We start from the raw sequence: 14005 nt of genomic DNA, 5'->3' as shown, positions 1-14005 counted from the left end.
GGATTCGGTGACATAATCGGTTGAAGATGTTTCCTAATTAAATAATTTTTTATTTGATACATTATAACTCTGATGATAATATAATATAATTTAAGTATCTGTTTCACACAACGGATTTTTTAAATACGAATTGCTTTTTCCGGTCAAATCGGAAGTTTTTTAAAGATAAAAAAAATATTTATGAAAATAAAAAACAAAACAAAATATGAGCCCGAAGCTTCTATTTGTATCCCATCCATAGAGAAAAAATAAACAGCCACTCGTAAGTCCACAAGGTGACGAAGATATGGAGCTGAAATAGGAAGATCGAAATCGATGAGACGGGTAAACGGATAGCGTTCGACAGAGATGGAAATTTCCGGTGGAATATCAGCACGCGTAGCTCGAGGCTTAACCGTGTCAGATATTGAACCCGTTCGAAATCCTTCAATTTATTTACATCCCCTTCAACAAACGTGCACAATAAAATATAATATAATAAGATAAACTACAACTACTACTACTACTACTGCTGCTGCTAAACCTCCCACATCCTCCTACAACTACCTTGCACTGGGGATTGGATTAACACTGAAACGAACAAAGCTGTTTTTACACCAATGGCGAATACCTAAGTTTCGAGAAAACATAAATTTTTAAAGTTTTCCAACTCCGAATGAAAAATATTGTTCGTAACTACCCTCACCAACGATTGCACTTGTGTATCTCGACACGGTTTGATCGTCGTAATCCAACTGTTAATTTTATCAAACTCCAGAAGCTCTGAATATAATATTATCCAAGTGCCAAGTCTATGTTAAATACGTCGAGTTGTACCTTTTACGTATCAAAATCATCGCAGGTACTTGTGATGAGCAATAATGCAAATCACTTTTCTTATGAATTTCGTGAACAAAGTCAAACCTATTTTTCCCCTTCTCGAAAAATATGTCATCCAATCTGTACATGATATATTCTAAGTGTTTAATACTTCAATTTATTGAATTGTCACTTTCAAATTATTATGTTGTTAATTTTTCGCAAACCTGTTCGATACTACAAATTATATGTAACTAATCTACTGAATAAATAATTCATAATTATTATACTCAATTTCATAAGTACAATTATTTGTATCCATTATATTATATGTATATATTGATATTATATCATCTCGACAATTTCATTATAATATTAATCTCATACCGTCGTGTCCATCAACGTGATTAACATTATTTAGGTAGTTGACGCGAGTGATAGAATAATAAAATAATAATGTGTGATAAATAAAGATACAGTTTTAAAATGCTCAAGTTAATTATTAGTAAAATTATATTGTAAACATATTAATAATATACCATTTATCGGGTCGTCTCAAAAAATAGTATTACATGAATCATATAATGTGATGAACGGCAGCGTCATAATAGGGATAAATGGATAAGTTCTGTCCTTCAGATTTTGAGATTTCTATAGTTTTATTTTATAGTGAAGTACTGTTTTATTCGAAATCAAAAAAGTTGTTGAGATGACAAATATTCAAAGCATATAAATAATCTTGTACTTTAAATTCAATGTGTATGCAAATCAAAAAATATACATACACATATTATAATAATATAATTGTTATATTTAATGATATACCATTATAATGCATACGTGTAGTTAGGGTTGTACGGCGTACACGATAACAATAATAGGTAATACTTTTATAAATCCGCTAATTTAAAAATAACCTAATATGTCATAATATTATTATGGTCATGTGTTATTAGTATAACGGCGGTAGGTTGATTTATTTTTTACGAAAACATTACATTTATAATATATTATTATTTAATTATTATCTTGATAATAAATATAATTTATAGCATGTAATTAACTTTTGAGTCCTTACAATTTTTAGATTTACGGCATTTTAGCTTGTGAAGTCGCCTTAGTTGACGTCATATTATTATGCTCAATTACTTTAATTTGTTTAGATTTTGATCGTAAAATTTCATCTTAAGACCAATTAATATTTATGACGTTGTCTTGGAAATCTCAATATGTCGCCACGTTGATGTTTTAACGGCGAAAACATCCCAATCGTTATTTTAGTAGATAAATGTTTTATTTTTCTTATAGATGTGGTGTAATGTCACAATATTAATATGTTGAAAAAATAACAGCTTCAATAAAAACTACATTATTATCGTATCTTTATGTTCGGTTATTTAAGTACCAATTCCCATAGTTTTCTAAAATTATTTTTTTTCTACATTTTTTAATTTTATCACAAATATAAGATCATCACAAGTATCTGAGACTATTTGTATCTTATTTTGGTATTATTAATAATAGATTAAAGTTTAAAACAAATTCGAGCATGCACCAAATCGGACTTCCATTCAACCCTGACAAGTATCATTGTCGTTGTATTCAAATTCACTTTGTTTTCAGCACTTAAAACAACTCAAACTTAATACACTTTCATAATAAATAATGTAATATGTAGTATGCTTTAAATTAAAACCAATAAAATATTTAAACGGGATTATTTAAACATTTTAAACAATAATCTGATAAAAAAATTTTAATTGAATGACATTTATTTCTATAAAAAAAAAATAAAAACCCAACAAATTAAATTTTGTAAAATTTTAATTTAATTTTATATTAAAATATATTGTTATAAACAATAATAATACTAAAAAAATATATTTCTAGAGTTTTTATACGATAAAATCTGGATTTTTGTGAGAATAATATTATTAGCAAAACACTAACGATTAGAGAATGATATTATAATTATCTGATCGAAATCTAATAAATAAACAAATTTTAAATTGAATAGAGTTAAGAGATACCCAGCTCAATTTTAATAAATTATTTTTGAAAATTAAGTAATAGATTTATTCAAAATTGATTTTCCTAATTTTTTTTGGAATTGTTTAAAACTAACATCCAATAACTTGCATTTTTATGTATAACTATTGAATTAAATATTTTCATTTGTTTTGAAGGTTTAAGATAATATAAATATTTTTATTTGGATAATCAATACATGAAATTGTTTGGTACTTACTATGTATGATTTATACATTAAAGGCAATTATTTAATCATATCGCACATTAAAAAAATAAATTCGAAAGCTCATGAGTCCACCCGTCTTATTTAAATGTTTAACTCCTTGATAAGTGATATACGGTGTTCAAATTATATTCTTTTCGATTTTTTTTTTTTTTTTTGATTTTTTCTATTGCATAATTGTTAGGCGTAAGTATATTTAAACAGTATATATTTAAATAATTATACAGTTCGTACACCATTATAATATCATTGATTTTATAAACAGTATGCACGTTAATAAAGAATATTATTGTCTGTTTGTTTATTATTGTTATATTTTACTAGTTAACTACTATTATTACCAATTACTACTATAATTATGATAGCACTATTTCTTTAAATAGGAATTATACTACTTATTCATGAAAAAGTTTATCTCAGATAAAATACCCCTTTTCAGATAAAACTCAACATTTGCATAATAATAGGTAATGTAAAAAATAACCACAAGCTATTAAACAGTTCTTTACATTTATTAATTAAAATTCTCTCGAAAGTAAATATTCAAGTTTTGTTTAAATAATTATTGTAAAAAATATCACAACATAAAGTGTCTTATATTATAAAATACAATATTTTAATATGATTTATCTGTATATGAATATACTTTATTGTGAAAAATATTTTAATGAATGCATTAGGATAAGTAAAACATAAATAATTAAACTTATAAATAAAATATTTATAAATCATATTTCTTATTTGGGTTTAAGTTTAACTTGTTTATCCGTATATTTATTTAAAAACAGTTATTGTATTCTTTTAACACTGTACTTATAAAATTATATCAATTTGAATAAGGATAATCGTTCTAATATAGTCAGAGGAATAAAACCAACAATGATGACAATACATTTTTCGTATTCACCTTTTATTATATCATGGTCAGGTTGGCGTTAGAAACGTTTTCCGGATACAAAACATTACGAAAATGTCTACTTGTTGTTGCGCCTGTACAATAGTCAATCAAAAATTCGTTCAAAACAGCGACGAAGTCTCCGGCGATAAAGGACGAAATTTTCCTTCCCGAAGCGCTCTCCGATCTCAATCTTTCAATATTGTAATACGCGCGATATACTTAAGTCTAATGTATAAAACGTGTACCGAAGTTATCGTGTCGGAACGAACAAATCGATCGTTTTCAATGATAACACCAAATTAATAGTGAGTTTATACCACGGTTATCTATATTTTATTATCAAATATAGTCATTGAACTTGAACAGTTAAAAATGTATTTTTTCTTAACTTTACGACCTATAGTTACAGTGTATATTGGAATAATTTTTCTTTTTTTCCAATTAATATGAAAAATAATCAAGTTATTTTTTAATTATGCTGTATAAAATTATTTTATAATACATATAAACTAATAAATATTTCTCAGCTTATTACTTGACAGAACGTGTGATGGACTAAACCGAATATTAAATAGTTGTGATCAAAATTAAAAAATTAGATCATAAAATATTTAGTTATAACACAAAATATCTAAATGCTGCACAACAACTATAATATGGATAAATGTGACGATCAAGGGTAAAATTAAAAACAATAAAAAAATAAATGAACTTTTGACTGATTTGAGTTACCTATATATATTATATGAATTTTACAGTTTTAGACATAAATATATAACATTTTATAAATTTTAACTTAACGTTAATTCAATTTAACAACTCTAAAGAATTGTTTTTACGAACCTACCAACCTTTGCCAACTACAATGATATCAATTATAACCATAATTTATCCTTAGTCAATGTTATTATGTTATATGATATTTTTTAATACACATAATTTATGATAATTATTATTTCTAATATTAGTAATAAAACTAGTGTGTGTACTTACGTTGAGAGCTCGATCTTCGGATGATGTTTTCCAAGAACGTGTTTTGAGGGGCGACCAGACCTCGTCGGCCCCCTGGCATAATGGGTGCACCTTTGTTACCCAGGAGTAGGCTGTTAGCTATGTTTGCTCGAGTGTGTCGTTTCGGCCATATTGGCGGACAAAATCAAACGCGCGTACGACGACGCGGACGATTAGGACAACGACGGTGACCGCGGTATCGCTTTGTGTTATATTTTTACAATTTTCGCGTCGCGGTCTCGAGTGAAAACATATTATCACATCGATCGTTTATTATAATATAATATCTACAAAATCATGTATCAAAAACACGACGGCGTGAGCTGTTCGTAAAATTAATTTGAGTGGACGAGGGGTGAGAGGCGCGATGACGAGTTATCATACAAAAATATTATTATGTATGTATCGCTCAGCTGCCAGCTATATGTAGTGTTGTCGTTTGCGGTATCCTTTGTGGGCGCGTATCATGAGTATGTGTTTGTGTGGGTGGGTGGGTTGGGAGTGTGTGTGTATGTGTGTGTATATGTGTGTATGGACGTGTGTGTGTGTTATGGTTTGTGAAGTGTGTGTGTGTGGCGAGTGATCGTGTGTGTCCCCCCCGGGACCGCAGTTCAGTTATCGTCGTCAGCCGCAATCCAAGTGTTCGCGTTTGTGTTTCTTCATAATCGACGCCGGTCGTCAGTGCGGTCAGTGGCGGTGGTAGTGGCGACTGCTGCTGTGGTAATGATGGATCGCGCGTACATCGAAGAGCCCTCCACCCCCCCGTCGAGAGGTCGACGCGAACTAGGAAGGCGACGACTCCCTGTGCTTTTGAACGAGATCTTGCCCGAGCCGGTCGCGGTCGACGATCAAGCCGTAAACGGCTGTCGATGGCGACGGTGGAGACGACGATTGAGACGGTGATGATGGTTTCATCTGTGCCCGGCTACCTGGTCCGGTAGGATCGTCGTTAGACGACGGCAGTGGTGAGAGGTGTTAGCTGCTGTGGCAGAATAAGAAAAATAGCGACCACGACGGCGTTGACGACGGTTAGTGTCGTCAAGTTGCTCTCGAGGTCCACAGCTGTCGTCGACAGTCACAACAACTATGGCAGCGATGGAGGACAGCATGGACTCGTGAGAGGTCAGGAGCCTTTTGGGCGACGGCGCACTTACGAGTTCCTGAAAAAAATAAAGCCTTATAATTAGATTTCAACGATGATAACAATGATATATATACATGTATGTTATAGACTATAATATATAAGTATAAATCGAAAATGTACATAAAGTTAGATCAACGATATAGGACGCGTCGGGTAGGTTAGGTTAGGCGAGTGCCAGTATGCTTAATACAATCTATTTTGTTTTAAAATTGTTTTTTACATTTTATATGTTCATTAGTTCGTTTAATATCCGTACACTGTTCTATTACTTAATGAGTAGATATAGAAAAAATAGTCTGAACTTATGACATACTTTGATGTAAGTTTTTTAATTGTCTCATACATCACTTAAAGTATAAATATATATATTTTCAAGTTTGAACAAATAGACAATTTGAAATGTATATTATATATTATAATAAATTGGTTTATAAAGTAATAATGACCCAAAATTAACACAACATGATAGTATTGTAAAAGTATTTTTCATGTAGGTATTATAAAAATAGCACTGACAATTTTTAGATGACCTTTTTTGCCGCAATATCATATATGCAATGCATATTTTTTTTCCAATTTGGGCCGTCGATGAATAAAGGCTGGTATTCACTATATAATAATATTATATATATGGTTTACATGCATAGCCTTTATACGGTTTTCTGGACTCAAACAACACCCTTTTAATTTGTTTTTTTTTTTTTTTTAATTTCCGTGCGTTGTACGCGATTGCTTGTCGGTTGTAAAAATTCAAAGGGGGTCATACCCACCCCCCTTTTAAATTACGCCAAATATGTTACGCCGTGCGAATACAATATAAAGGTTCATATTATATTACATACGCGCAAACTCGTATAGTATAAATTATGTATAATTACACTGTAGTGCACTATATTATATGGAGCAGTGAAGCTAGAATTTTAAAATGGGGAGGGGATATGATCATTCGCAGTAGGCCAACTATAAACAAAATATTAATTATACAAGTTTTTCAAAAAATATCCGGGAAAATCGATCCGATTAGTATTTAAATAATAAGTGTACTGAATTAATTAATTTGTTCATGCCCAATCGGCAATCTTATAATAACTGCTTCCGTATTTTATACAATATTTGTCTCCTGCAAATGACGTGGTTTATCGTGACAAACTCTTGTATTTCTATTAAAAACACATTTACTATAGTTACTAGTCAATCAACTGTCTATCAAATACCTACCAATCGCTCAAGAGTAGGTCAAATCTAATTATTATCTTTCGGGTGTATCGTTATTGAATTATTATTATAATATTTTATACTTCATAACAAGTCTTTTTGGGGTCAACGCCCAAATACCACGCGTTGGAGTGTTCATTTTACGTTTTTAACTAAATCAAACGGAACAGACTTTACGCATAATAATACGTTTTTACTATCCGGCCCGCTAGGTGGTGCGATTCAAGCGGCGTTTATGAGTAGGGTCCACGACAAGTGCGGATGAGAAGAGTGTGTTTAACGCTGATAAAAGGTATATAAATGCGTACGCACATAATATCGCTGCGGTGCGTGAGCTCTATTCGAGGTTAGAAAAACAATGTAGGTAGATATTATTATAATGATATGCGCATACCGAGTTTACCCGCATTCTGCTGATAGTGGAATACGCTGTAGAATCTATCGCGGATGAACGAATGTTGAAGTTTTTGTTTGTAATATAATTTTTATCACACAATGGTGTGTAGTAGCTTCAGGTTTCGAGCCATCGGTTTCAGTACCACCTTTCTCATTATTAGTAATATTTTGTACCGAAATTTTTCAGATATTTTATTTTTAATTTTACATGTTTTTTACTCTTAAAACGTATCCAATTAATTATTTTATGTAAAAAAAATATAAATATTTTGTGAGCAAAGTTATCGGTTTTAGTGACCGTATTGAACATTGTTCGTTCGCATCCTACAGATTCATCTTGTATAACAATGAAATTAATACCACTTTATATGGTGAAAATATAAATGTCACACAAGATACACGCGAAGACGTGAAAATTTCGGTTATCCTTTACCTATAAATTAGACTTATATTATTGTTATAAGTTTTTCGCATTTTACAGTCAAGTGATTTTACCTATACCCATAAAATTGACGGTTAAACAGTTTGAAAATACTCGTCCGGTTTGAAATTGTACTTTATTACAGTTGTTATAATTAAATAAACCTTTTAAAAGATACCACGCAATGATAAAACTGTTATGCAGATATATTATATTATAACATACTAAAAAAGCTTTGATTCATAATCGGAAATTACATTTTTGTTTTACATAGTCTGACGTGTTATTTATTTAAAATAATAGGCGTACGTAACAAACAAAACGTAACCGTATGAATTTAAACTTTTAAATTTATAATATTAATTTATATATATTTTTTTAATATTAATTAATTTTTGTTCGACTTTTCATCTTGTCCGAAACGTTTTGTAGCCCCACGAGACTTTCTCTCGCTGTTTACACATTTATCGTTTGGTGGCTATGGCGGAAACGAAAACTTACTGTGATGATAATAATGTTATATGCGTCGCCGTGTACTGCGATACGTGTCACGACACGTAATCACCGGCGTCGACCGCCTAGTGGTTTTGTCATGTTTTGACAGTTAGCAAACGACGAGAGTCGGGCGAGACGTTTTGTAATGTTGTGGGCCGAAACACACATATACACATACGTATAGGTATGTAATATCTAGGAATATAATAATATGTGGTTAATCCTCGGGACCGGAACGATAGGGTCCAACGCAGGAGTACGAATATAATTTTCACGAGTTGACCGCGAAAATGAACCACTGAAAAACCTAAAGCTGATATGAAACATATTATATTATATTTTACGACGTATTGTCGTTACTCGTCATATTGTGTGGGCGTAGGTCATAACACTCACAACAAAAATGTCAGAAATTCGTAATAATATGTTTGAAAGTCACATCATGTCTGGATATTTGTTTTTTTTTTTTCAAAAACGTTTCATAAACAGTTTAAAACTGCTGGTACAATTTTTCCTTCTTTAAATGTTATGTTTGCAAATTTGTTGTCAAAATTAAACTTTCATCGTAGTCTTATTTCTTAATAATTATTTATCTTGTAAAACTACATTCTTCTCCGTACTGTATAATTTAGTCTATCCATTCTATATGATATTTAACTTTTTCTATACTATCGTTATATTTCTGTTATTGCTAATATTATTTCTTTTATCAAGATTATAAAAATATTTGCTTTTATACATTTTAAATTGTAATACTATCATATTATAATTGGCTAATAATTTCTGTGCCATAATATTATTATGTATCTAATTTGTTCATGTATTATTTCATATTGGATTTGAATCAGCTAAGAATAATGTAACAAAAAGTAAATAATAAACTAAAAAATAAATTTGATTATTTTCCAAAAGCTTAAATCCCTAACTAAACAATTTTGATCTAATTGAATTTTGTAATAATTTGGTCATTGTCTTGTAAGAATCTGATTATAAAGGATTGTTATTTTGAAAAAAAATAATTATCAAGTGCATAGTATTAGGCTAATGTGGTTTAATATAGATAATAATTATACTTGTCACTTGAAACAATATTGTGTGGGATATCTGAAAAAATAGATAGTTTGGACTGTTTGGAGAACTAGGAGTAGAGACAAAGCAGTAACTATTTAAAAATTGCCAATTGCCTAGATGTGTTACAAAATATTATATTATATTGATATCGTTGTTAATATAATAAAATTTTCAATTTTCACGCATTCCTATTGGAAACTAAAACTCGATTCCTCCTACTTGCACCAGATCTATTGAATGACCGAAGAACCCGTTATAATTCACCCGGTTAGATTAGATTAACCTATCAAACGATAACTGGTCAGAAGACTAGATTTTGTGAAATTGGGTATAGATAAATTTGTTTTAACATATAGTCAATGACGTTCACGTATGCCACAGAGAAAATCGCCTTAAAATCAATCCTGTAATATGAAATTGCGTACCACACCTCACATATGCCTGCAGCATAGCAGATAGATCCATACAATGCTATTTCTTTAGAGCGATATAACAATATTATTATACTCGGTGCAGCCGTATACAAAAATAATAATAATAACAAAAATGTGTACCTACACAATCACGTTCAAGTCCAGCACTATAAAATATAATATTCAAAATACACAATACATTGTATATGTAGTAAGTCCTACATATTATATTGAAACGCAATATTTTCAAAATATCGTAAACAGAAACGATCGAATCGAAGTTCATTCGCGCTACTACTCAAAATATATCATCGGAATTTCCAGATTTTATTATACGATCAGTACTAGACTACAAAATATCGTATATTTTATACTGATAAATTAATCATACTATTTTAGTGCATGGCTTTATATTATACAACTGCACGTACAGAGGAATATAGTCAGAGGAATATTCCAAAATGAACAATTATTTACAAAAGAACCAGCTCCAACTGTAATACAAATTGGTTATGAATAAATTGTATAGTTTTTATAAATAATAATATAAATATTGTTAATCTCGTTTATAAAATATTGTTTACAATAATTTTAGTAATTTTCCTAATTTTCTTAGTTTTCAACCAATACTTATAAAATATTATGAATATTTTATAAAATTTTTAATTAAATAGTTTAGTTAATAAATAATGAATAAGAACGCATGTAGTAATTTAAATTTTAAAAATTACTAAAAACAATAATATGAATGTTTCACACGATTACAATAATCGTGATACATCAATAGACTAAATTCACAGAGCACCAATTGAGAATCGTTTTCTTATCGGAATAAAGGTCGATGTTTCATAGTAATAATTATAGAAAACATTTCCAAAATCTATAAATATTGTAGGATATCCGGATTGCACCGAAATAACCTCATGAGAGGTGACTTGCCGAGTAAATCCAAAAAAAGGTAAAAGAGATATTTTTCTGGACGCAACTCAGGTACATAATATTGTATTATACGGCATACGTATATTTGCAAGCGTAATATTCAGCGTCCCCCGGTGGTATACCATATACGGCCGTGGACAATAATACATCAATTCCGTCGAGTGTGAGTGCGCTTACGAATAATTTCGATGCGTACGGCACAACATGTAATATTCATATATTGATTAGTCCGGAATAACCGGCGCACTCTCGATATCACCGAAACGCGCGCACACAATCATAATAATAATATAATATATTATTATTATTATTATTTCTGTCGTCGTCGTTGAGTCGCGTCACGTTGTCGTTGTCGTTTTTCTGCTCTGCGGGGACATGGGACCCGACATGGGAATTGCACGCGCATTGCCTGCGGCGTAACAGGCGATATCAGCTGTACATTATACTTACCCTCCGAACATAGTATTATATATTTTACCCGGCCCGCAATACACACCCCCCGTCGATCTCTCGGCTTCACCGTCTGCCGACCCGGTAAATCACCCGAGGAAACGCGTGTGCGGTAAAATTAACCTGGAATTCGTTGTTTTCGTGTTCACCGAGAAATTCTAGGAAATATTTACCCCTGGCCGAAACATATCGAGCGAACCGAGATATTCCGAAATTTTATATTTTCAAATAACTTCGACGTGTGGAAACTTTGATAGGCAAATATCGAGTGCAGAACAAATAGTTTAAAGCACCACAGATTTTCCGGCATACCTACATATATTCCCACTTCACTCCTGTTGTCTATAATTATTTAATATATCGTAAATTATGAATACCATCGATTCACATCGCGTGTACTCTGTTGCTCTGTTGAAAGAATCGATAACGTTATTATTATTTTGGTTATTTAAAAATAAAAATTTGATTGTGTAGATTGGTACGGAACGTGGATATTAGATAACGATGAAAAATATGAAGATGAATGCAATACTAAAAAACATAAATTTTGCGTTGGTACAATATTGTAAAGTAAATGTCGATATAAAGTCGACTACCTAATATAAATGTACGTGCTGCAGCGACGCGTGACGTGAAGGAAAATCATGTTTTACGTGATTATTATAATAATTGATTTGTGCCGTAGTCGATAAAAATATCGCACAACGCAAGACGTAAGTCGATGATGTTCAAACTAAAAATGTCCGATATTATTTTTTATAAGTACGACAGCAATAAAAATATAAATATAGGTATCGTAGCTAAAATGAAACAACTTAACAATAATTTGTGTTTAAAAACCAATTAATAGTGTTAGGTTTCCAGTTTTGAACATTTTAATTATGAGTGTATTGTGATTTTTATACATGTATAAGGTAGGGCTTGATTAAAAAAATGTCACGAGAAACACCGATTATAAAAAGTCTAAATGATAAATATATATACCGCTAGCTTTTAAACATTAAAACAAATTTATGTAAAATTACCTGCAATTTTGTTGCCTCAATATTAAAGTTAATTAACCTGACCGTCTTCATCAATTTTTCCAACAAATATATCTCAAAAAGAAAACGAATTTTTTTTTTTCGAAAATACAATATGCATTGTTGTTATTTCCGTATGTATACTTCGGTTCCACCTGTTTTTAAGTGCGTATCGTTTCGTGTTCAAAGTAACACTGGTCCTTAAATCGTATTATTAAAAATATATAGACCGTTGCAGAAGTTCAGAACTGCGGTCGCAGCCACAACCGCGTTGGCAACCGATCTGTTGCGTGGTCGACGCCAAATAGTCACCAAGAGGGGCTATACAAAAGGCAAGTGTACAGGTTGCGGTGATGGTGATAGTGTTTGTAGTGAAAAGCGATTTCATTATTTTATTGGCAAGTGCCGCCGTTGTACGTGTTAGTAATGAAAGTAATTGTACCTCATCGATTATCGTTCAAGTATGAAATAATATTATGTATGGAAAGGATATCAAAATGAAGACTTTTCAATGAGAAAACAAATCTAATTTTGATACCAAAAATAAAAGAACGTTTCTAAAACTAAACTGAAGCATTTATATCTAATTATATGACACAAAAGTCAAACTTAAAAAAAGTGTTTTGAGAAATTTAAAAAGATATTATGTAGATAAAATCATAAGAAAAAATATGAATGAATAATATATACTTAACAACGATCATTTCATTACATTTTTTTTATATCTTTATCAAATTATATATATATATATTGTTTTAATTCAAACCAAATCGAGTTGGATATTTGGATCGAATATTTAGAAATGTTTAGGTCCTTTATTACGAACTTAACTTTACTGTCCACAACATCACTATCTACTATTACCTACCATTATTATTATTTTTGTAATTAAACGACGAATGATATAAATAAATGAAAATTATATTGATCATCGCTTACGTTTATAAGTAGTTGAATACAAGTAACCAGTAATAAAATTATTGTTATTATTTTATTATACGTATGCATATTTTGTTAAAAATATAAGTCTCTGAAACATGCTTGGAAAATCTACTACACGTCTGTCACGGTTTAGCGTTATATAGACGTGTAAAATATCATCCAAATTATAGAATAAGTCACTGCAGTTCATCATCGAAAATTGAAATCAATCGCACTGACAGACCATATTATATTATAATACATTTTAAATTAATAACATGATAAAAACGAGAATATAACATTTCGGTTCCGCTAAAAACAAAAAAAAAGGTGTTATAAAAATATTTGTTTGCATAGATCCCGTCTAGCATTTCGTTTTATTTTATGTTTGCTCTACTGTAAATATTTTTCAGTAAAATTTTAAAACCAAATAGCAATAAATGCATAATGTCCACTAAATGTATTTAATTTAAATTTCAGAGCATTTATAAATATATCAGCACGTGGAATTATACTATTACCTGCTGCCAGCTGACCAAAACCAGCCGTTTTCCCAT

General features: G+C 30.6%; 1 protein-coding gene across 7 annotated transcripts in view; it reads right to left on the bottom strand.

Moving 5' to 3' along the window:
• The window catches only part of LOC132920293 (potassium voltage-gated channel protein eag), a 200632-nt gene that overhangs the window by 75479 nt on the left and 111148 nt on the right, over positions 1–14005 (bottom strand). For all 7 annotated transcript variants that reach the window (XM_060982559.1, XM_060982565.1, XM_060982562.1 and 4 more), the window contains one exon: positions 4944–6121. In XM_060982559.1, the coding sequence (XP_060838542.1) occupies positions 4944–5022 (79 nt within the window). In that variant the 5' untranslated portion in view covers positions 5023–6121. The remainder of the gene's footprint in view (positions 1–4943; positions 6122–14005) is intronic.

This window comes from Rhopalosiphum padi, chromosome 2, assembly GCF_020882245.1.
Source record: "Rhopalosiphum padi isolate XX-2018 chromosome 2, ASM2088224v1, whole genome shotgun sequence".
In the NCBI taxonomy this organism is placed as follows: Eukaryota; Metazoa; Arthropoda; class Insecta; order Hemiptera; family Aphididae; genus Rhopalosiphum; species Rhopalosiphum padi.
This window is presented reverse-complemented; position numbering and strand designations above follow the sequence as displayed.